The 25,589-nt window shown below is 42.4% G+C and overlaps 1 protein-coding gene across 6 annotated transcripts in view; it reads right to left on the reverse strand.

The window, feature by feature from the left end:
• Nucleotides 1-25,589, reverse strand: part of MTUS2 (microtubule associated scaffold protein 2) — a 326,089-nt gene that overhangs the window by 28,591 nt on the left and 271,909 nt on the right. For all 6 annotated transcript variants that reach the window (XM_068930158.1, XM_068930162.1, XM_068930156.1 and 3 more), the window contains 2 exons: nt 7,439-7,505; nt 184-398 (listed from right to left, as the gene is read on the reverse strand). In XM_068930158.1, coding sequence (XP_068786259.1) covers nt 184-398; nt 7,439-7,505 — 282 coding nt within the window. The remainder of the gene's footprint in view (nt 1-183; nt 399-7,438; nt 7,506-25,589) is intronic.

Raw genomic sequence — 25,589 nt, forward strand, 5'->3', positions numbered from 1 at the left:
TGCACTACTATGCAGAAATAATGTTGGAAATAACAATGAAGAAATGCAGTAAAAGTGTTCTGGAAGTTATTCTTCCAGTCACCAGTTTCTTAGGAACGTCTTCGTGTTAGAGATGGTCAATTGCCAGAACCCACTCAATATTTGCATGTTCTGCTTTTCACAAGTGGACAGCACGTGACTGACCTGCTCCTGATGCTGACCCTTGGCTCGCGCGAGCTGCAGCCTGTGCTCCTCCTGCAAGCGCTCCATCTCGGCCTCATACTGTGCCTGCAGCCGCTGCTCCAGCGCCCGCAGCTCCTCCTGCTGCTGCCAGCGCAGCTTCCTCACCTCCTCCTCAAATCGCCTCTCCAACTCCTCCTTCTCATTTTGTAGTTTTTCACATCTTGCCGTGTTGAGGGCTGCAGAGACAAGACCAGGTTGTCAGGCTCTGAACTCTTTAGGAGCAAACAGTGGCAATGGCTCTGTGCAGCTGGAGCACATACGGTTCCTATGAATTAGGATACTGGGGCTCCTATGAACTGCAGCCATCAACAGCTCACGCTCGTTCTCACACACACGTACACCCACATTTATTTGAACAGAGGCACAGGCAGAGTCCTGCAAAAAAAAAAACATGTAAAACTGGGATCTGATTAAATACAATAATAAAAAGGAGGAAACTCCACAGACCTGCAAGCTGACTGGTGCCCCCTCCTCACCAGCACAGTCTTGGATTCCCAAGTCAAGTCTTCAGAGCTTTTACTTTGTTTTGGATATTAGAAACAGTCACTTGACACAAAGCCTTTTATATGGGATACAAGATTCTCCTTATCTCCTTTTCTCAAGCCATGGCCTTGGCAATGCATCCACTTCCAGTTACATGCCCGGAAAGCAGAAGACACATGGGCTCTTGAGGTGCATCCTGACTCATGTTGTTATGCAAGGGGTGCAATCAGCCACTTAACTGGGAAAAGGACATACTCCTCATTCATCCCATTTTCCATCCACTAGAAGCTTTCATCCCACAGACCAGGCTCTCACACCAGCTCCATAGAGGAGAATATCTTGAATCCACTAATGCACACTTGCTTAAAATATTTTTATATTCAAAGCACTATATTGTGTGCTTCAGGGACTCAGAAAACTCACATGAAAGGCTGATCCTGAAGACAATCAGAAGCTGTAAATTTTTTACTCTTGTGAACTAACCCAATGATTATGTCTCCAGCTTCACAAGCATGTCTAGAACTTGTTTCAGGAGGGACAACTCCAACAGTTTTTATCACGTCATGGGATGTTCAGTCTGCTACCCCATCTGGTTCCTCCCCTGTATCGTTCCTGGGGTCCCAGTACAGCAGTGTTATAGACAGCTCCTTGGCCTTATACTTTGCTGAAGAACTGCTGTAATCAATTCGGATATAGAAGGTTTGATACAAGTTGGGCAAAGTCAGCCAGACTACACTTAGGGATTGAATTTGCTTGTTTTCAAAGATCTAACAGGTAAGAAATCATTAAAACAATAATGACAATTATATTCAGAATGACACATTGGAAAAAGAAGAGATGTGTTTTTAATGGTGTTGTTACACCTTCCTTCTGATTTAGATCCATAGATGGCTTAAAAAAACAACCAGCTTTTGAATTTACCATCTATAATGGCCACTCATCCTCCCTTTGCCTTTCAAACTGTACATGCCACTCATAGACCCGTGTGATGATATAAATCAGAGAACTGGAAGCAGCTGCCTCTCTGGGTAAGTAACTCCTGAATGTTTCAAAACACATCCATGCTATGGCTGCCAGGTTACGTTTGCTTATTGCATGTGGCAAAAGATGTGCTTTCCTGACTCTTTCCGCTATGTTATCAGACTGAGCTCATTTTTTTAAGAAAGTATCAGATTGTCACAGAAGTCACCTACTACTGTGATCTCAGTTCACATTAGGTGTATTCACACCAGCTTGTTTAGGCACACCACCTAACCCTCCCCCCCCCCACATAGCTATTTCTCACTTTATTTCAAGGTCTGTGCTTCCACACTTACTGGTAGCAATATCCATACTTGCTCAGTATGTCTGGACAGATATCACTAATGTAGACCTATTCTTACCTGGGTGTTTTCCAGAGCGCTAAAATGGACTCACTGGCCCTTTTATGCCCATTTCTGCTCCTCAATAGAAAGAGAGAAAGGGTGGCTAGACCAGTGAGCCTATGACCACAGCAACAGCGCATGGAAAGCTTTCCCACCTGTCTCGTAGCTGAACAGAAACATCTACAATTTATATAGTTACTAGCGGACATTTCTTGTCTCTTCGTGATTTGGACTATAGCTCTAAACTCTCTCTCCTGTTTTTGTTGAGTGACTCTAGAGTGCCATGTCCTGAACTAGTTTTCCTTGGTGTGTAAAGCCATCACAGAGCTGGAGGACCAGGCATAAAGCTTGCAGCTCCGGTTTCAGTAGAATTGAAACTTACTCAAGCTATAAATTGGCACTGTAATGAAACCTGTCCATCTACAACCTCTCCAGTGAGATTACCCAACACACAGGGCTGGGCAATGAAATGACATGTTCTAAATAAAAGAAAGTCAATCTGAAACACAAATATCTATAACCTGAAACACAAAAGTATTCAAGCCTTTCAAATCAACCTCAGTGCAGGTGCACAGAGGAAGGAAGAGGAAAGCAGGGGAATTGTGTTCCCCACACACCAAACCAAAACCACTAATGGAGATGAGTAATGAGGCCACTGCCTAGGATATCTGCCCTGTGCTGAATACGAAACACTTCTAACCGGGAGGAGTGCTTGTCATCCTGTCTGCCAGACCCAGGGCAATTAGGCCAAGGACTGAGGTGGGCAGGAAAGACTGAATCTCTCCTTAAATATGAGGTGGGACTTTGGGTCTGAGTCTATTGGGAGAGGAGCAGCTGGAGAAGACACCTATGCAGCCACATACAAGGTCTGTGGCTCCATCACCCTCCTTAGGAGCAGGTACCAGCTCTGGAGAGCCTGGCTTGCTGGAGCCAGCTTTCAACCAGCTGAGGCTTCAGCAGGTAGCTCTGCTGAACCAGACTGAATTGCTTCCAGCAGAGGCCTGACTACAGAGAGCTGAACAGAAGAGTTGCTAATTTTGCTGGATAACACTGACATTTGCTATTAAAGATGGGGATATGAATACTGGAACAATGAGTTTGTCTCGTGCTAAAAAAAAAGTCACTAAAAAAGGTAATACGAGTGCAATATTGACATGGAGTAAATGGCATAAGACCAGAACGTAGTTATTCTTGCACCAGATGCTGCACAATAAGCATGGATAAAATGTGCTAGACCCTCAGCTGGAAGAAATTAATGGAGCTGTTGATGTATACTAAGTGAGAATCTGACCTTTTAGATAGTGGCATTACATAGTTACAGATGGAGCTTAAGTAAACTAGGTAAGTAGACAGATTAGCTGCAAGTTAGGTAAAACAAAACACATAACATTTCAGATTCATATAAAAGAGTTTCATGGTGGCATGCAGAAATGTGTGTAAAGTGAAGGAGTAATAGAACATTGTTCTTTTTCCTATGAGTTTTTAAAGTGACAACCATGGTAGATATCAGCAAATAAAAACCTCTTTCAAGTATGTCCCACTTTCAGCACATTTTCAAGCTTATATACTGTCTCTTGCTATTGCTTCCTCACTTTTTCTGGCAATGAATGGGATTCCTATTCCCCACTCAGAGCTATTGAAACTCACATGTATTTGATCAGACACATGTTTAGCACATTCACTTTCTTCTTTAAGAACATAGGCCATATCCAAACAGGGAGATGAAGTCTCCTAGCTGCAGTGACATGCCTGCTAGCTCAGCCAGGAGCATGGACCTGACAGCCCTGGTGGGTACAAGGGCTCTGAACAGCTCAGTGTTTCCCCAAATGCCGAGACCACAGCAAACTCCTGTGTCCATACCGGGTAGGTAGCATACTTGGTCACCCAAACACAGCCCCCAAACCCTGCACTGGAGACAGCCACATGTTTCTTTTTAACATGTGAAGGCTGAAAACATACAAAGCACAGAGTGCACAGTGCAGGCACATGGCAAGACAGCAGGGACACAGTGCCCATAGAAAGGGCAAGAGGAATGCAAAATGCCAGTAAAAACTTAGCAGCTCCTAGAGGTTTCCACAGCCACTTACGGGAAAACAAAACACTGCTATCAACTGCTACTGAATAGAGTTAAGGTGGGCTTTTCCCCCCCTTTTCTGTAGATATTTCAGTTTCCGCTTATACACTGGAAGTGACCCTAACATAAGATGGCATTTCCTGGGATGACAGCCTGCACGAGGTTAAATGAGAATGGTTGACACTGCATCCCTACTCCCCTAGCACTGAGCTGCTCTGATTTCCCTGTCTGAGAGACCTCTGAATGACTGTGCATCCCACATGATCAAACTCATTTCAAGCCAAGTTGAGAAGGTGAGGGAAAATGAAATGTCACTAATGGATTGACCCTCCTGCACGAAACCAGCTGCAGCCCAGCCTTGCAGGCCCCGGTACTAAATTAGAGCTATTGTCTAAACAACTGAATGTTGGACCAAATACCATCAGGCCCGGCTAGTCTAGTCTTGTTTTCCTGATTCATCTAGGCATTGGTATCAGTGAAAGTCTAACATGGTGAATTTACACATGAGAAATCAGGAATTTCTGACCAACACCCATACTGTTTCACTGGACCGCTTAATTTTAAATTAATGAGAAACTCATTTTCAAAGTGACTGAGACAAGTCAGAACTACAACTTGATTGTCATCAAAATAAATAAGGAATTGTTAAGATCTGTATATTTTCCCTAAATTTTTCCTATAATTGCTGTTGTCAAGTACAAGACTTCTTCATATTTGCATAAAACTTGGAGGAATATATACTTTATTGTGCAATATATATCCATCTGATAAGGACACTAAAATAACTCTCCCATTGTGCAGGTGGGTTACACATCTCTGCTAGCACCCACAACCTCAGCTTTGCATCATTGCTTCAGAGGCAGCAAAGATCCGCACTGACGAGAGCCAGTCTCCTGCACTCGGCCTTTGCCATTTCACCTTGCTCAGAAAGTTAAAACACTGGCTGTTTCAGAAAACTTAATTTTATATTTTATGTCAAAAGAAAACAGATTGTCCAGCATTTTCTAACATATACTAAAACCCACATACATTCATCTTCCGTATCTATTGATACACCACAGAATCACAGAACAGTTGAGTTTGGAAGGGACCACTGGAGTTCATCTAGTCCAACCCCCCTGCCAGGCAGGGTCACCTAGAGCACGTTACCCAGGACCCTGTCCAGATGACTTTTGAATATCTCCAAGGACAGAGACTCCACAAGTTCTCTGGGCAGAAATATTTCTCATATAGATCAGAAAAGTATCCTGCTGATGAATTTTTTATCATCCTACCATCCTGAACTGCCTTCCTGTGTTCATCTTTTTGTGCATAACTAGAGAATATTCTGCCAATCTTTCTTTTAAATACACAAAAAAAAACCCAAAACCAAAACCAAAACAAAACCAAGAACTTTCCTGCAAATATTTTCAATAAAGAAAAAATGTAAAAGTATGAATTCCATGATACTACCTCAGGCCTTCCCTGGACAGTCTCTGTGCAAGTTTTCTTTTTGCTTAAAATACATATTAATTTTATAACAACAACTCAGTGAACAACAATAACACCCATGCATAGTGCACTGAATGAGAAGTGCTGGATCGGATAGGATAGCAGGTCTACGAGCAGCACCCGCAGGTGCTCAGGGAGGACCCTTTGAGGGCTGCAGCGCTCACCCATACAACTGCCGTGCTGCCCGGTGCTCTCTGATGACCATGAGAGATAGGGCACTGCAGAGGGGGCTGCACGACCCTGCAATGCTCCCCCAGACGCCGGGCCCTCTCCTTGGTGACAGGAGCCAGCTGGCAAAGCCTGCGGGGTCAGAGCTCAGCCATTCATCATGGAGTTGGTGCTGAGAGGTCAGGACCAGTCTTGTAACCTGCTTTGTATGAGACCTTTGGGGACTGCTACTGCAAAAGCCCTAATTGCATCCCTACCGTGAGTCCTTCTACCTGCGTGTCTGGAGTTTCTGCTGCTGCATGCACATGTGCAAGGCAGACTGTAACAGCAAGGGCAGAGGGTGCATGGAGAACCTGATTTCATATTACTGAATATGCTGCTCTGTGACCCAAAACAGGCAGTAAATTATACCAGTGGTAAAGCTCTCCAGCAAAAGCTCCAGTGCTCCGTACTCACTTCACCTGTACAAAACTGGTGGAAACGGAGGCAGAGCTCCTGGTCTCCAGCACTATACCTCTCTTTCCTTGACCTGTCACCACCGCTCACAAGCGCCAGACTGGATCAGCCCTCTGCTTCCTGCTGTATCCCCAGTGGTGAAAACGAGCAAATCCAACCTGCTAGAAATAGGTAGGCCTTGCAAATAACAAATGGGTATTCAAGGGAGAGGGGAGACCTTCAGATGTGCCCTTCCTAAGGAATGCACCAGCCACAGCAGCCCCTCTGCGAGCACTGTGGAAATGCAGAGCGTATAGATGAAGACAGACACCCGAGAGTAACTGGAAGTGGTTTTGCTGTTGTTGCAGCATCCTTTGGAAATGTGGGCAATTCCACAAAAAGAGTCTGTCATGGGGAGGGCTAATACATGATCTTGCTGTGCAATGCGCTTGGTGCCCTAACTCTCACTGCTGCCCATTAGCCCTGGCATACACAAACCTTGCAGCCTTTTAGTCCCCTAGCCACCGCCGCCAGCCCCCATGGGTTCCTGTCTCCCCACGCTGCCCCCGAGGCCATACCCATGCACTGCACAGGCATGGGGGCTGCCCACTGCCGGCCCAGCCTCCATCCTGCCCCACAGCACAACGTGTGGGACCCCGTGCCTGGGGTCTGCCATGCAGGCAAAGCCGAGAGGTGCACCCAGTCCACCAGCCAGGGCCCTTCCTCCCTCCTGCTCACCATTCGTTTGCCCTGGGATAAATAAAGCCTTCAGAGATAGGAATAAGCCTGCTTTGATCTTGGGGTCTGAGAGTTTGTAGCTGAGCTGCAGACAAAGGTCCTGTGCTCCCAGCTCCCAGCGCACTGCAACAGCCGCAGAGCGCCCGCTGCTCGTCCGACTGTTTCCCCGGGCGGCACGTGCGGATGGTCTTTGAGAACAGAAGCGATAGATGTATGCAGAAATGTTTGTCTAGTAAAGACGATGCACGACTAGCTCCATTGTATATGGGGACAAACTTGCTTCCACAACAAGCAAGAGGCAAAATTATTGTTCCCTGCAAGGCCACAAAGCCCCTTGCCACTGGGCTTCTGGAGATACTTTATTATGTCTATGCAGCTGCGCCAGGATCACATCACAGGGAATAGTGGCTTCTGTGTAAAGTGACAGAAACACTTTCACTGTCACTGTGCTTGTGCTACTTACCCACTTCATCCCTGATGTTTGCAAGCTCCACTGACAACTCCTTTTCTTTCACAAGGGCACTTTCATTCTGTTTAAAGAAAACGAGAGAGAAATATGTATGGTCCCCAGGTTTATCCCAGATAAGCACTTTCACATGTTCATTTGGTAAAGCAGATTACATTGACTGGTCAGATCTTTTTTTATTTTTGGCAGGCAGGGGGGGAAAGGGAATTATAATGAACTCATTCAATTTTTAAATCAAGCTTAGCAGCCAGCACTCACTGGCAACAAATATGTCACATCTGTATGGATGCATATACACAAGCCCACGTGCACAGGACAGCACAGATACACTATTACTTCTATATATCTAAAAATACATTTGCATTTCTGTATCATTTTGTGTTCAGCCTGTGCACCATTCAGAGGAGGACTGCATGTACAAGAGAGTATTATTAATTCTGTTAAAATAGTTTCACCTGTTTGACTGCATTTGACCACCTCTAAACACAGTACTGTGCTCATACAGTCAAGCAGGACAGTGCAGATTACTGTACTTACACCATTCTCTACATAGGAGGCCTACCCTACACATACAGATACTACTGATGGCCTGATGCTCCTGCTTGTATTTCCACATTTATTCTGGTATTTTAACTTGTTTGTAAAGGACAAGAGCTCCTTTCTTTCGCCTCTCTCAAAAGAAACATAAAGTACTTAAGGAATTAAAACAGACGAACTGAACAAAAGAAAAATAAAGTAGATTTATGTTAACAATACTACGGTGTCATTACTAAAATGGCAAGGACTTTGACAGTAGATATTTCATAAGTGCTGTGCAAATCGACAAAAAAAGACTCGGGAAAATATACAGGAGTTTACTGCAGTAAGTCCCAGTATAAATGCTACAAGCATAAAACCACTTTAAATTGGAATGTATCCTGAATCACATTAGGAAGAAGACAAAGGAAGGTATCCTGCCAGGCAGGTCACCAATGATTAGGAAAACTAGATCAGGCTACTATAAATATGCTTCCAGTTAGAAAAGACCCAGAATCTTTAAGTGGCACTATGGAAAAATCATTTTCAAGAGAAAAGGCAGACCAGTAGCAAATGGAATTAAAAGGAATCTTAGAAAGTAAATCTTTCAGTCATAAGCAAGCAAGGCTAATACAAATCTAGGGCACAGAAAGGATTACTTCTGCAGCAGGACACTTGTAGATGGGATAGCAAATTAGTTCTGACTTAACAAAATGAATGTCAAAAGGAGATTTCAGAGACTAATGTTTTTGTTTATTTTTCCTTTATTTAATTTTCAGTTCTGAGGAATGAAAAATATAGCAAACCAAATGCAGATACTAGAAAAAAAATCCTTTTTTTGAAGGATAGAATGAAACAATAAAATGAACAGAAGATCTCCCATTGTATTCCCAATTCCTTTGCTGACCTGCAGAACACATCTCCTTCCTGCCGGCTTTCTGGTGGCGCACACTTTGCCCCCGACACTTACTACCCTTCCTGGTGAGAAAACACCATCGTCTTGAGGCTGTACCATTTCAGACATAACGAAAAAGGGTAATATATACATCTTTGTGCGTGTGTGCTTAGTTTATTTTTAAAGTCCATGCCTGTACGAACTGCATACATACAATATCATTTCTCTTAGCAACACGCTAGGTAGGCAAGGGGTGACCCCGTGGTCCCTTGGGCCACGGTCCTCTGGACTGTGCCATTATATGCCCTATGGCCACCTTGAACTATGCAATGCTACCAAATATATACATATATATATAGCTTTAAAAGGTGTGTAAAGGGAAGGACAGTATTTACTTGTTTCAACAGGGCCAGACAAGTTGAGGGCATGCAGCAACGCCACTTTTCCTAAAGACTTCTAAATTCTCTCTCTAAGGTAATCAATAGGTACTTCTCAGGTGACAGAAACGCACCTTTATTTCAATGGTACGATTTCTCCTCTCACCCCCATTGTCTCTGCCTATAGACGCCTCCCTTTGAACAATAAATGCATAGTCTTTACTATGCCCCCTAACCATCATAGCAACTTTTAGTTTTATTAAAGCGAACTTAATAACCACTTTGATCAGATATTACAAAACTGCTTTATTTTTAGTAATACAAGGAAATTAAAAACATCTGGAATCTGAAGTAAAAATCTATGCCCTGTCCTTTTGGGATGATTCCCACCAGTTCAAAGGAATATGCTTTGTGGCAAATTTTGCTGTAAACTGAGAGACTAGCTGGGGTCCTCAGGCCTGACCAGAACTGCATTAAGCACAGAACAACGTGAAATTCTGTTGTTTTTGTTTTGCTTTGTTTTCTAGTAAAAAAAACATGAAAAAAAATGTTGCATGTAGAAGAGGTTGATATGTTACAAAACAGAGTCCTTCACAGGGATTCCCAAAACAGTAGTCCTACTGGAGATAAGGTTTCCCCTTTTGGAGCGTATTACTGCATCTGCCCATGTGGTCTGATTAACTCTCTAGAGCTGTTTTAGGAAGTGCTCAGGAGACACTGCCAGGATTGGTGCCCTTGAAGGCATCTGCACAGGAATATACTGGATATGGTGCTCACAGATGGGAAGCACCCACTCATTTTACCAGCTCCAACTATTTAAAACAAAACCTATTTAAAGTAAGGAAGCTCAGTATAAATCATTGCCAACACCCACAGACATGCAGAACTCAATGGGATTGTTTTCATTCTACTTACTTACACGAAGAAAATGAAAAGCAAGTAAAAAATGACATCCTAAGAAAAAAAATTGTTAAAAATTTTGAGCCCCAGCTAATTACGTACTGTCTCATAAAAATTATTACGAATTGCTTTTTGATATTTATGTTATCTTGGATGATGCATGCTCTGTCTTGCGGACAGCCTCCAGCTGGAGCTGGCACAGCTCACGTGCCTTTGCTGTCACGTGCCTTCCCTGCAAATATTTCTTCCACTGTATTTTATTTTGGTCAGAGCTCTCCAAGCGCTCTTCTGGGACTCGTATTCAGGTCTCCTGGGAGGTCAGATCTGTGAGGACAGCACTTGGTGCCAAGTTTTGAAGTAGTCCTTCTTCTGCAAGGGGTTGTTTCGCAGAACAAGACGACACAAATCCAGTGTCCTAAGTTCTCCCGGCACCCTTGATCCAGAGCTCTTGATTTCAGAACCTTTTCCTGAGGGCTGTAGAGATTTGTCCTTGGTTTCCTCTCACGAGAGAGCGGCAAGGTGTAGTTTCAGCTAATCCTCGTATCAGCCTCACGGTCTCCTAGATGTGCAGTGAACTTTCAAATCCCTGACATGTCCTGTTACCACAACCTGCTCTGTCAGTGTAACATTACAGGTTTGGACTGCACATATTCCTGGGACCAGTGTAAACTTGACACTAATATGAAATGAAAAAGCCTCTCCTTGTTACCATCAGTGTGATCCTACACATAACCAGCACTTCAGTACCAGCACAGCCAGGGAACTGGGAATGCTAGTGCTTAGTAAATCCAACATTACAGTAGAGCAAAACTGGTTCTGACGAGAAAATGTAAAGCTATCAAATCTGATGCTGAGACTTGTATAAGTCCAATGTCAAAACATCAAAAGAATTAGAAAATTCGCAAGCACACAAGGACAAGTCTGACAAAACAAACGGGTAAGAAACAAAATTAACATGATATCCCACTGAATTAATCAATCTTCATTAATACTTATATCAATAAAATATTTGAAACAGAAGACAGGAGGCAGGAATCTTTGCTGCCCTCCCAAGAGTTTTGTGTCTAATAGGCTCAACATATTGAAGGAGCCTTGTAGCCTCCCTTTGCTGGGCCACTGGTTGGAATTGAACCACTGAGAGTAACTGAGGGCCAAATTCAACTTAAGTTTAAAAAGGCGCAGCTGCCATAGTAGTGACACAGCTGTTTCCAGAGGGTGAAGGCGTCATAGACACTATATGAAGATTGCACAAATATCTGATTTTTCAGTGGGTCAGTTAAATGGAAAGAGAGAAAAAACTGCTTTGATCTAATTTGGAATTATTTTTTCTTGCCAAAATCTGAAAGAAAGACAGTGTGCTTTGTATAAAGTAGAATGCAGCATTTCCTTTTCAGGTATTTTTAATGAATGATCGATTTAATTATTCCTTGGAAGACCTACGAGAAAGATTTTCCATTGGCTGCATCCCAAGAAATGACTCTGATAATGAAGTATTTTTTATAAAATAAAATGGTACTCATGACAGAGATGAAGGAAACCTTCTTTCTCATACCTGTACTATACAACACAATGGTTAAGTCTTGTATCTGAAATATGGTTTCCTATGTCCTCAGCTGGAGAAAAAAAAAGGATAAGTAGAATGACATGTTTGTTGTGTGCTTAAACTACTTCTCTGTTGAATAAAAGAGGCTGTAACAACTCCTTCTCTTATGGTTGGCTTTGTAAAATATAGACCTCCTAATATTTCTCCCATAAAAGACTCAGCAGCAGACTGCATTTCAGTAAGTAAAATAGTCACTGAAAAATGGCACTTATGCATTCCCTATTCAAATCCAAACTCCCTGAGGACAGCCTGGGATATGACTTGTATTGGTGCAACATCCAAATAGCTCCAGGAAAACTGGCAGGTATTCAGGCAGTAGGCAGAGAGGTAGAAAGGAAGGAGGAATTCATCCAGTGAAGTAACAGTGGGTATAATTTAGTGATACTGTTCAGAAAAAATTTGTAGGATTAGATATAACTGAGTATGAGGACCTGGAAAAATACCTTGCTAAAATATGGCATGCAATACAAGCCTGAGGATGGACAAGATGCTGGTGTTGTCTAAACGGATTAAAAAGGGAAGCAGTAAGGAAGGCTTGAGGGAAGAGGAAAAGCTCTGTTTTAGTTGCATTGAGCTTCAGCTGACAGCTAGACTTCCTTGAGAAGACGTTATCAGGGAGACAGGTCAAGATTTTACTTTGGACCAGGAATAGTTGTAGGGTGGGGAAGCAGAGCTGAAGTTTGCCTTAAAGTCCCTCTCCTTGGAGAACTGCAAACCACCTGAGAGATATTAACTCATCAGAAATCCTAATTAATTAAACCTCAGAGTACTTTTCAACAATAGGCAAACAATAGTAGGTTGACTTCACAAATGGGTCAGATTAGGCCAAGAGGGTCAGAAAATTGCCCAGATCTGTATAGGAAGCCAGCGGAGCTAGGAACTAAATGTGGGAGCCTGGTGTTGCCTTCCCAGGCCGACACCTCTTTCCTCTCTGCCAACCAGCATACTTCAATATGATATATTCTGAGTTCCCGGCATATGTACAGTATCTCCATGAGCTTTGCCCAGTTCTCTACGATACGTCTTAAAAATATGCACTGCACACAGATGCTCTGTGGCACTTGTTATTAAAACCATTCTTTCAAAATAGCTTTTCTATATCCAGCACTTCGAAAAGGTTTTAAAAAAGAAATTGACCTGCAAATGGTGCTTAGTCACTGTGGTGCTTTATTCAGAGTTCCCTGGGGTAAGGCCTTGTATTAGCTTTGGAAGGAAAAGCATATACATTGGGAGCTCTCTTGCACCAATGAATATTTCAGATGATACTAGTAGCAGCAATAGCTGAATCCCATTGCAGCGGATGTTCAGAATGATCTACAGTCCTCCTTCCAAAAAGGGACATTTTAACACTGCTGTTTCAATCATGCTGGATAGCAGGTACTCCTCCCCCATAACTCTCTTTAGGTTAGAGTTTACAAGCAGAACTGATCACCTAGTTATCTCCCAGGCACTGTATTTTAACAAGTTTTGCATTAAACCATACATTTTCCTTAACCTGGTTAGCCGCATACCTCAAGCTATATTTGAACATATTATTCGGTAAGTGGGAGACACTGTCAGCTTTTCATTACACCTAGCATATGAGTATTTTAAAAAGCCAAACTCTTAAAAAAATATACTGCATGAGCATGCGTTTCTGCCAAGACACTTTCTATTAAGAAAATTAAATGCATATGTTCATTCTCTCCCTCTTCTGTATGTACTTAAAACCCAGGCAAACGTCCAAAACAATAGCAAGAAAAGCTATGTGTTAAAATTGTCATACAAATTCTCTCCCACATGCTGCTCTCCAGCTACCTGTAGCTGCAGTCCTTACCTCTGCACTGGCGTTTGTTACACGACCCATTCTGGTGTCTGAGAATTTGCTTGTTTTAGATTCAGCCTGACATAAGAAAACGTGTTTTCACCTTGTTTCACTTCTAGATCAGACTTGTAACACATTAGAAAGGAGGAATAACAGAGAGGTAAAACCTTAGGACAGTCAGAGGCTGAAAAATCTCTCTCCAAACTTTAAAACTCCATGCAGGGACCCTTTGTAACTTGTACTCCTCAGGTCTATTAAAAACGTATGAAATGCATAACAAGAAATCAAGCCGGCCGTTACTACAGAACATGTCAGTGGTCCCTTATTGTTTCACGAAAATCCAACTCTTACATTTGGACTGCAGGATAAAATTATGTAAGGCACTGCAGTGTGTGTGAAAGGAACGGTCAGACTTGCTCCTAGGGAAGGAGAATTCAGCACACCATCCATAACACGAGCATCACTCCCCTCTCCACCACCCCCGGCTGCACGCACATTACCTACATTAGCTAGAGGAAGGAGCCCAGACTTAATCAGTGTAACGGCTATCTCTCTGCCCTTTCGCCGAAGGATAAAAAGAGGCAAAGTACCGTCTTGTCCAGGCACTGAAGGCGGTAATAAAGCTTGCAGCAGCACTGGCCCATCCTGGCAGGCTTGCTGAAAAGGCAACCAGCTTCATTCAGGATGGCAGGGTGGGAGTCCTAGGCAGCGGGAATGGCACCCGGGGAAGGTGCGCGCGCGCTGCAAGCTGTCACGGTTCGTTTGCGATACCCTCCGCTACCTTATTTCTCTCAGTAACTTGAGGAATCCAGGAGCAGGAGGTGGAGGAGGAGGAGGAGGAGCGAGGCAGCAGCATGTCAGGCTCCTGCCGGAGAAGGGAGGGTCACTCGCCGCCGGGAGCGTCAGACTCAGGCGGATCAATAGATGCAGAATAACAGAGCAGTTACCGCTTTCGCCGCCCTCTGAAGACAGCCGGGCTCCCCTGGCTGCAAACTAACGCCGTCCGGCTCGCTCCAGCCTCCTCCGAAGTGGGATCTGCTTTCTCTGACGGGCAAACGTTCGCCCAGAGCGGAGCACGCCCAGCAACGCGCTCGCGCGAACGCACGCGAGCAAAAGCACAAAAGGGGAAGGTTTGGAAACTTAAAACAGCGAAAGCCCAAAGCACGCCGGAGCGCTACCGCGAGCCTCGGTCCTCCCTGAGACGCACGCGGGTGGCGATCATCCTGACCTTCACGCTATGTTAAGAGCGCCAGCGCTCTGCAGCCAGTTAGCCGTCGCCTTTAACCCCCAGCGTCCCCGAGCGCTTCGCACGCGCCCGGCCGCCCACCCGGCGTCCTCGGGGGGCGCGTCCGCCCCCGCTGCGCCCAGGGCACCGGCGGCTTCGGCGGCACCCGCGCTCGCAGGGAGGGCGGCAGGCTGCAGCCGGCCCTCTCCATCCCGCCGGGGAAACCTTCCCCGGCCGGTCCGCCGCCCGCCTTGCCCACCTTGACGAAGCGCGCGGGCGCCTGCCTCGCCGGCCGCACGCCCAAACGACGCCCGGCCGCCGCGCGAGGCCTTCAGCCGAGCTCGGGGCGACGCGTTAAGTGCTAACGCAGGCATAAGCTACCTCCGTATGGAGACCAGCAATGAGCGGTTTTGTTTTGCCTCTATGATTTTCCGGTTATCTCGTTCCCGCCTGCAACCCTCCTCGCTGCCTTACTTCGACCTCCAGACCATGAGCGATCTTTTTTTCTCCCCCCCTCCCTCTCTCCCTCGCTCTCCACCCTTTGCCCTGCTCTCTCTTTCGCCTGTTCTTGCTAGATAAGGCAAGAAAGTTCAATGACTCACACCCAAGACGATATTTGTGCTGCAAATGCCAAAACTGTTTAAACTGAAAAGCATTATTTTCCTGAAAGTCTGATCACAATCAAATTTACAAAAGAAAACTGCATTTCTTTTAATGCTGAACAGCTCTGTCTCCATGTAGGAAAGGTACCATGTTACCCTGGCTCAGATTTGTGCACCTCTGGATAGGCATTTTTTGTTTAATTATATTTTCTAGCCTGACTAGCGATGCATGAAGTGATTTGGAAAAAAGTAAGAATCACTCAGATTCTCCAGTCAAATTTATGTCACATTACATCTAAATGCTCATGTAACTTCCTGGTTTGTGCTAACTTACTAACTGTGCTAACTTTTAACTGCTATAGTAAAATAATAGTAATATTATTACTATTATTAATACTATTACTATCCCACTTTTAGACAAATTGCCACAAATATTTAAGAGAGTTGTCCATTATAGTGTTTAGAGCAGCATATCCGACTGTCAGGCAAGGAAAAGAAAAAAATGTCATTACTCCCTTTGTTATGCTTTTAAAGTGAAGCAGTCACCTTCTTCAGTCACTCTGATAGTAATGGTAGATCTGCTGTCTGTGTGTGATGATAAATCTAAGCTAGACATTAGCTAGCAAGGTCTATGCACCACTACAGACCCACTTAAGCACTAAATTGGAAGATAAAATATTTAAGTGGAACTTAAATTAAGCAAAAGCCATGTGTTAGCCTTCTGGCAAGGGTGAATTGAGCCACTAGACGTTGATTCTACTTGGAAGGTGGCACTGATAAGGGATAAGGACACTAGGGGAGGGGCGGTAGGTGCTTTGATTAGCTTAGATCCTTTTAGAGAAACCGAACCTTAACTCATCCACTTTAAATTAAGCCTCATCTTGCAGGTCCAGGCGTGTAGTGTTAAGGTGAGAAAAGACTTAAGCTGAGAAAGCACAATGAAAACTAAAATTATTTAAAAAAACAGTTCTTTAGCCAAATACACAACAAGGAGGATGAATAAAGAATTCAGGAGGGCTTTCGGTGGTGGGAACAGGCTCCAGATAAGAGACAAGTTACTATTGCCTCCATAGTAAAACAAAGCTTCATCTCAGCACTCAGCATGGAGGACTTTTGACCATATGGTTGAAGGCATCAAGGCCCCTGGGACTGAGAATACAGAAATGGAAATGACTACAACTGAGATGGGAGCAAAAAGCTCAACTAAGTGGAGACATCATGGGGGTAGACAACCCCTATATCCAAATTCTGGATGAACTGTCAGGTTCAGACCAAGGTTTTAAATGATCAAGTCTTTTTAATTTAAGGAGAGTGGCTGGAGCGCTAGAGTCAACTACAGGCCCATTAGTCCGATCTCAGCAGCATGCGGGACTTGGATCAAATACTAGAAGGAAGAATACATTAAAAAAGAAAGAAAATTGTCAAGTGCCATGAGGCACCAAAGGCAGATCCACAGCAGAGCAGAATGGTGCTTTTCTATATGAAGAGAATAGATACTTAAAAATGAGGATAATACAGTAACTCTCACCTATTAGGAATCAAGTGGCTTCAGATATGGTGCCAACCAGAAAAATGGTTAGGCTAGAAAAGAAGGGGAGTGGCGGAAGGACTGTTACACAGGGAAAGAGCTGGCTGAGGGGAAGCTAACGAGAAGTTTCAGTAAATGGCACTACTGGGCTGAGTGGAGAGATTTAATGGAGCTGTTCAAAGATCAGTCCTAGGGGCAATTATGTTCCTTAGCGACCTTAGCAAAAAATTTGGTGTGTGCTAATGAGACACTGGGAAGCACTGTCATTCAAGAGGGGGGTCAAAACATCGTGCTTGGTAAGTTGGATGATATCTCGGGCTACAGTACTGGACACGAGAAGAAGCATAAAATACTGAGAAGTTCAAAGTCACAATCTTAGGGACAAATGACAAGAATTTCAAGTAGAAGATGGGGACTCGTCAACTGGAAATAACAAAGAAAGAGTACTGTACTTATTAATCATAGGTTGACTATGAACTATGTGTACAGTACAGCTCTGGAAAAGCTAAATACAACTTTAGGCTGCAGGAAAGAGAGAAGAGCGAAGTTTAAATACTTTATGGAAATCCTCAGGGAGATCTCAGCTGGAACCATGCACAGCTCTAGTCACCTGTATTTCAGAGATGTCAGTTCTGACCTATATAGTGTATATCACTGGAGGGGTATCCTATAAGTACATGCCTGTTTCAGCTTAAGAAAACTACAGTAAGATAAAAAAAATGACAGTTTTACATAAAGATATCAGGGAGGTAAATGCTAGGAGAGGGAAAAGTACTTTGCATTAAAAAAATACATTTATGTAAGAATAAAAGGGGGCAAAATTGGAAATACGGACGTCTTCCAGTCATGAAAGGCTCTGAAACAGTCTTCCCTTATGAGCAGAAGAAAAGATTTTAAACTCTTCAGCTGAAATTTGATCAGTTTAGGGAAGGGAATATAGGACTTGGATGTTTGCAACAGGAAGGGACTGGTTTTGATGACCCAGGATGAACTTTTCTAGGCTTATGTTCCTATCCTTGCAACACCAGTTCTCTGTGCATTGTCACTAATATGTTGCTACACATTCATTCATCTTGATCGTGATCCACACCCAAAATCTGAGCATGCCTCTGCTGACACAGCTTTGCAGGGGCTCTATCCCAGCAGATCTGATCCAGGTTGCCCTTCAAGGCAAAGAGGCAAGGCCTGTAGGTGAAACAAGATCAACAGAGATGGGGAAAACCTGGACTGTCAGTTAAAAAGCACTGTACATATGAGCTGTACCTCTGTTTTCTTACTAGAAACAGAAAATATATATATATGTCCCACAAACAGAGTGTGTACGCTGTCTACTGTTACGTGTAGAATTAGCAATAGAGATAAGAAAAACAAAAGTTGTTGAAATTAGATTTCAAAAAATCAAAATATTAGTACTCGGCAAACAACAGTGTATGTTTTATAAAGTACTGAGTATTCCAACATGTATTGTCTTCAGCGGAAACAGTATGCAGTTAGCACCTCACAGGGTAAAACTCCTGGGTAATTTAAGTCCAAGGAGAACATCTATATTTTCTTAACTGTACCAAGGAGTTGCTTAGTCTATAAACAAACTATCCTAATGATAAAGAGGCATCATGGGCATCAATTCTTTCCTGCACTGACAGAATCAATGCTTCCCTCCACGGTGGGCATAATACAGTTCCTATTTACTGTTCAAGGAATTACAATATGTTTTACTTTATGTATAACCAAGCTAAATTCAGAGATGTAGAGTTTAATTAGCCATTTTGCATAATTTACTAAGTATCCCAAATGGAGGAGCTTTTTTTTTTTTAATTCCAGAACAGTCTTTATATATCAGTCCATAGAATCTGTTGTGTAAAGGATATATAGTAAATCATTTCACTGGTGTTTTAAATGTATCCGATTCCAAATGTCCCCAAACATCATCGGAACGAAACGTTTACATGTGAAGAAGATTAGATTTTTAGCCTAAGATTAGCTAACCAATAAGCATAAAAATATTAGTAAAAAGTCCATTCTTGTGATATTTTATACCCAATAGAAAATAAACATAGTAGAAAGTTCATGAGATGACAGTTTATTACTTTGAATTTGCCATCTTATTTAGAAGTAGACCCCAATTCCTTGCAAGATCATGTTTAACTTACTTTCTCCTTATTTCATTCACAAACTATTCTATAAAAGTCCTTCCATAAATAAGATCAAAATATTTCATTATAATCAGAAAATTTTACAGCTTCTACTTTTATTTCAGTATGTGTACCCTACATTTTAAATAGTGGTATTACATAGAACATATAAATAGTATATGCACAATATTTTTTCCTACTCTTTTTTTAAAATGCTCTGCAGTATGCGCATTCCACAGAAGAAAACAGCATCTTTTACCAAATAAATTGATTTCACTGGTGAAAGATCAGGTTAAACAATGCAGTGAAACCTTAGCTAGTTTGATAGAACATGCCCCACTCCACCAAATATTTTAAAGTATACTTTCACTTAGATGAAGGACCACTGTGAAACACCCAGGAGGACAGACTGGAGTGTCCAACTTAATGGCCAAGAATCTGGCACTCAAAAGGCAGGATCAGATGACCAGCAGCAAATGAGTTAATACTCCTCTGCAGGGCCACAGGCTCTGCACTCATCCTCTGAGCACATCTAAAGTTCCTCCAGAAGAACAGGGTTCCTGGCCTACCACCAGGTCTACCATCTAGTGTGGATCATGTTTAAGCACAGCAATAGGCACTCTGGAATCCTCTTTCCTGGATTTAAAATAACTGAGGATTCAGAGGGTCAATACAGCACAGAAATTCACACATGTACGTATGTAGAATGGGATACCTAAAAAGTGTTGTGAAAAAGATTAACTATAAACCTATAATACCTATAGCCCATAACTTTGTGCATGCATATATGCCTGTATATATGTACATATATAAATAATGAATAATTACATGTACACACATGTAATCAGTTTTAGGCTATAATGGGTATAAACATAAAGCCTGTAATATACATAGGCAGAGACTACAGAACTCTGCATATAAACACACATTTTATATTTAGTTTTATTCATTCTCTTTATTACAGTTTTGAAGTTAATCTTTCTATAGCAGCTTTTTAAGATCCCTATTTAAAATATATTTTTGGTGGGTTTTTTTGTATTACTACAACACAAAAGGTGGGAGAACCATGACATGCATATTAATGTAATTTCTCCTAAGTCTCTATCAGCTCTTACCACTTCTTATGTAAAAATAAGTGTTATTATTGACATATTTATATGCTGGCATCTTGCTGGCATCTTTCCAGCATCACCAGTGGTGTGATATTGAGATGCCCAACACATGTGAAAGAATTCATCCCTACAGTTTCTGTATGATTTGAAGCAAGCAGTGATCTCACAATAGCGCCAGGGTCGCTGAGGCAATCTCTATTACCGGCAGGATTAAACCCTAGTGCACTCAATCCCATCCCAACGCCCGAGCATAGTGGACCAGCCTCCTCCGCTGCCAAAGGTCCCTCTGTCCTACACCTGACTTTCTTCTATCAAAACAACAGAGCTGAGATTGATGTGGTGTTTGACAGGGACTGTTCTTCATTATAAGTATTAATTTGTGAGATGGAACATTAAATAAAGTATGTGAAAAGTCTGTAGGCAGCTTATAAAGAATGACTAGCACCATTTGTGTAAATAGTGACACAGAAAATGGAAATCTGAATTGGAAACATAACTTTCCAAATGTGCAGTCATGTTAGCACAACAGCTGTGATAAAATCACTGCTACAGCAACAGCTCCAGGCAAACAGGTAGATCTTTCCAGTGTGTCTCTAACAAGCAAATAGGATATCATTATAGTTAACATGCACTACTTATGGTGAGGGCCAGAGGCTCTAGATAGAAACAGAACCTTATTATATTGGGCATGGTAACATAAAGATTCAAATAACTCCAAATTTTGCAAGGTGTCAAAGACCAAATTGCAGGATTTGGGATAATATAGGGGATCATGGGGGATAATATAGGTAAGGAGTGGAGTGCTGGAGAAAACAATTAAGGATGAGAGCTGACACTCCTCCTCACTCTAAATATTGCCCTCCTTCCTTAGGGTTCCAGCTGAGACAGTGGCACCACAGGAGGAGTGTAACACTACTCAGCATGACCCAGGGGAGCCATCGGGGTACAAATTAGAAGACCTTTAGGAGGTAAGACTGGTTAGAAAGCAATAGCTGTTGAGGGAAGCTGGATGACGAGAGCCTGAGACCTGGCCTGAACCAATAGAAGAACACGGAAATTGCTGTGCAACGTTAGTCCCAGTCTCCTGCTGGTCCCACACTGGTGTCAGGCAGTAGCAAGCACGCAATGCTTCAGAAGTTGCAAACAAACAACTAAATCCCACGGTGGAAAGATGGGTTTTGTTATATTTGCTTTTGCTTCATGCCTGTTACACTCATGGGTGTTCTCGTTATGCAGTGATGCTAAAATATGAAATCTAGAAAGTCAGATTTTCATACCAGATCACAGCTCCACAGACTTCAGTACCAGTTTTTGATCTACACTGTGACAAATAAGACCCTGAGAATGTATATTGCTATGTAGAGATAATTTTCTTTCCTGCCAGAGCTGTGGGCAATCATATTTCTAGCATGAGAAACACACATAAGCAGCTTTGGATTCTTACCCATTAGTAGATGTTGTTTCCCCATTTTATGGAGGTTAGCTAATCTTCCTAGGAGAAATGTAGTGCTTTCCATGGATCTCCACAGTGCCATTCTGCCAATGTTTTGGCAAACATGGCCTGCTGTGAAGACTGAGATCCAGGGAGGAAGACAAGAGAAAAGAACAGAGCCAAAGTTTTGGGGAACAGCTCTGTTCAGTTTATGGTAGCTGAACGTTGACAGAGGTAGTAACACTGTAATATGTATGTCACTGAGCAGGAGAATCCTTAAGTGAACTGTATATTATTCATTTTTCACAAAGAATAAAAATGCCTGCTGAGAGGTATAGCATGAAAAATATGTCAAACAAATATTTAACTTATGCTGAATAGATAGCAGTCTGAGGACAAGAGCAGAAAAAGACAGTACAGTGCACCTGAAGGAATATCAGTTTGTTTGGAACAGCACTGCCAGCTCTGGGAATAGGTTGATAGGACAGTATCAGTGGTCACAGCAATAAACAGGAAACCAGGAGCAAGTTTGAAAGACAGTGGTTAGAACTGAGGACCAAGTAGACAGAAGAGAACAGAAGAGGGACATAGAGGAGGTAACACAGAGAGAAGGCTGAGTTGAGGCATACTACAAGATGAAAAAATGCCTAACTTGGCCAAGAAACCATGACATAGACTCAAAGAAGAGGCGAAACACAGGAGGAAGGAAAAATCAGTTTGAAGAGAGTGTTTTATATGACAAAAGGTTATGCAGCAGAGAATGGAGACAGGCAATAGAAGAATGCAGGAATCAGAAGATAAGGAGAGACATGAAGGTCAGATTGAGATGACCTTATAGGGGTGCACAGCTCCGACACTGCAACTTCTGCGATATTTCAGCCGTAGAGGGTGACAGACAATTCAGGCTATCTGCAACCGCCACCTCCTGGCATTCTCTACAGTCAACGGCAAGAGACGATTGTGACACCTACATTAAGCATATCCAAAGGATGATGTGAAGAGAAGGCTGGTGTGGCATTCAGGGGGGCTGGGTTTTGTCTAAGGCAGCATCAAGATAGGGTAGATTGAAGCTCTTCCAGTAACGCATTTTGAATAGGAAGCTTAGAAGATTATTGAGTGGGGGAATGGTGCCATATATTATTATTAATGAAGAAGATGGTGAGCAAGACAGGGAGAACTGAGATCCAATATGTGATTACAGCAACCTATTTCTCACTCTATTTCCTATTTCTATTTCTTTGTTTGCCAGTTTTCTATTTTTCCATTTTTCTCTATTTTATCAACCAACTCTTTTCAAGCACTGTCAGTTATTTGTGGTGTGACAGGACATGCAGGCGGACTTTGTCAGAACCTTTATATCTGTAAGAGAAAGTGGAGTGTACTATCAAAATTGCAGACAGTTAAGGAGATCAAATTTCTTTTTAATAGGCCAGGCATGGGCCTTGGGCTTGCAAAACATTGCTAATGGTATTTTCAGCACTGCTAATTTTCTATTTCCTATAAACAGCATAATTTGGAAACAGTCTCACCCAGTCGTAAATTCTCTTTCAAAACTTTGCTTATTGACAGCAACAGCCACATTGTATTTCTGTGAGCACTTGAAGCCAATAAAAACTAGTGCTGCTGTCAAAGGAGATGACTGCACTCTCTCTCCCTTCTCCTCGTCACTTGTTTTCCCCGTTTCCTCCCTTTCTTTCCTTATAGCCCTACAAATTTTTGGGCAGTAAACCAGCAGGAAAGTGGGGAAATGGGGGAGAGACAACCTCCATAGCGCAGGGCCAGCTTCTCCTGGCCAAAAACATTTGTGTAGGTAGCATGCCAGCTACTGCTCTCTCCTGACAGCTTGGAGGAGAGACCTTTCGTTAAGCCCTGAATCTTGTCAGATTAGAAAACACAATATCCCAAGGAAATGACAAAAGCAAACACATTCACTATTGCATTTCTTCTCTCTTGTTGGAGGTGCATTACTAATTTTCTTTGATGCCACTCTGTTGTTAGTAACACTGTTCATCAGTTTACTTTTATACATAGACACGTAATACATTATTTTTCCAGGTCTTGTCTGTTATTTTAACTCTTTTCAAATAAGTTCAAAAAAAAAAATCAGAAACTGAAATATAATGATTTGAGGATTTCTAAAGAAATGATTAGTCAGTCACGAATTCCGGCTAGACCATTACAGCCGAAGGTCATGCTAGATGTCTTGGAATGGCAATTTCCCTCAGATTTGCAATAAGGTTTCATATTTTGTGTGCTACGCAGTGCCATGACGTTTCAACGATCCTGGTACAACTTATATGGAAGCAAACATTTTTTAATGTAGTTTTTCAATTACACAACTATACTGTTGTGCGTGTGGAGGAACAGAATGATTACTCTAGAATTTAACAAATTAACACTGACTACATGTTCTCTGCTTCTCAAGGAAGAAAGCTCAGCCAGCTGATATGATTTTAATTCAATTCTCATATGAAAAGAATGTGAGGATCTAAATGGAATTCTTTCTGACTTTTGTTATTTCTGCTAGTTTAGTCTTGTATTTATTTTTATGTTAGTAATTATTTTTGTGTTGTAAGGCACAAAATGGATTAAAATGCACCAGAAAGCAATACTTTAGTACTATGTTTTCTAGTTCTTTATGCCTGAAGTGGTGCAAAATAAGCACTTGATACAAATTCCAAATTAACTAGGTCTTGCAGACAAGGAATTCACATTTTCTCATATGAAACATCATTTATACACTGAGATCACAAGGAACTAAAACAAATACCTATTTTCATTGAACTCCTCACCTGCCCTCTGCCCAAGGATACATCCCCCCCTGGGGCTATTTCTGAATTCCAAACCTCTGAGTAGCTGGAACAGATTTCTTAAATCAACCTTCCAGAGAAATGTTCTCCTCTTTTCCCAACAAACAGGGAATCTCCTCTCCTCCCTTCCACCTCTTAAGTTATTCTGGCCCAAAGCCAATGACAACTTTAAGCTGCTGTATTTTGAGGCCTAGCAGAGCAAGAGACAAGAGCTGAAATCCTGCGACAGCTACGTCAGTGGCAAAAAATCCAGCAGCTTCACGCACCCCAAGTTTTCTCTTATTGGTAAAAGAAGATTCCCAGCATTCTGTTGGGAGAAATAGCATTTACTATGAGAATCCAAAACACAAGAAGTGGGCTTGGGACATTTTTATCCAGAGAAACCCAATTCAGATAATTTTAGGACACGTTTCAAAATTGCATCATTTATATTATTTTCTCTGTCTCCAGCCTCTGTGTAGTTAGAACCGGTTTTAAGATTAAATCATAATAAAGAGTTCTCAAATCATTATTAGAAAAACTAACACCTTCTGAGATTCTTTCTATGATAGCTGAGAAGTGGTTATAGGCAGCAGCATAGTTTGAGGGATGAGAAAAAGGCCAGGGAATTCCAGGAGACAGATTGCAACTGAGACCTTCCGGAGTTCAGTTCTGGAACCAAGGAGCTTGGACCTGAAGGGGAGGTAAGACAGAGACAGGTGGTGTTCTGGGTATCTGATTCCAAAGAAGAGCTACATGCTTTTGAGTGGCTGGGAGGATGCAGCAGGAATGTCAAGTGGATACTCTTTCCCTTTGAAAGAACAGCAAAAATAAATGTCAAAGTCATTGGAACACACTAAGTGCCATGTGGATTTGTCTTGGAGTCATGATGCATCTAATCCAGGTCCTGCATCTAGCAGTGACTATTACCAGAAACTTCAGAAGAAGGTGCAAGAAGCCCTGCATTAGAGTGTGGTGAAAAGCTGTTCTGCATGGAGATCTCGTGTTAATATCTACTTAAAAAAGACTTATGATCTTAACATAGGCACCTCCTCTCTAACACCTTACAGCAGCACTAAATATCACACTTCTGAATATTCTTGTTACCAACAGAGCTTTGCAGAATTTAATGACAGAAGGATAATTCAGTCAAACACAATCTTTGTATCCCAGGACACTATATTTTATGCAGTTACTGTTCTATAACTATATCTGACGAGACATTTCTTCTAC

Source organism: Struthio camelus, chromosome 1 (genome assembly GCF_040807025.1).
Source record: "Struthio camelus isolate bStrCam1 chromosome 1, bStrCam1.hap1, whole genome shotgun sequence".
Taxonomy (NCBI): domain Eukaryota; kingdom Metazoa; phylum Chordata; class Aves; order Struthioniformes; family Struthionidae; genus Struthio; species Struthio camelus.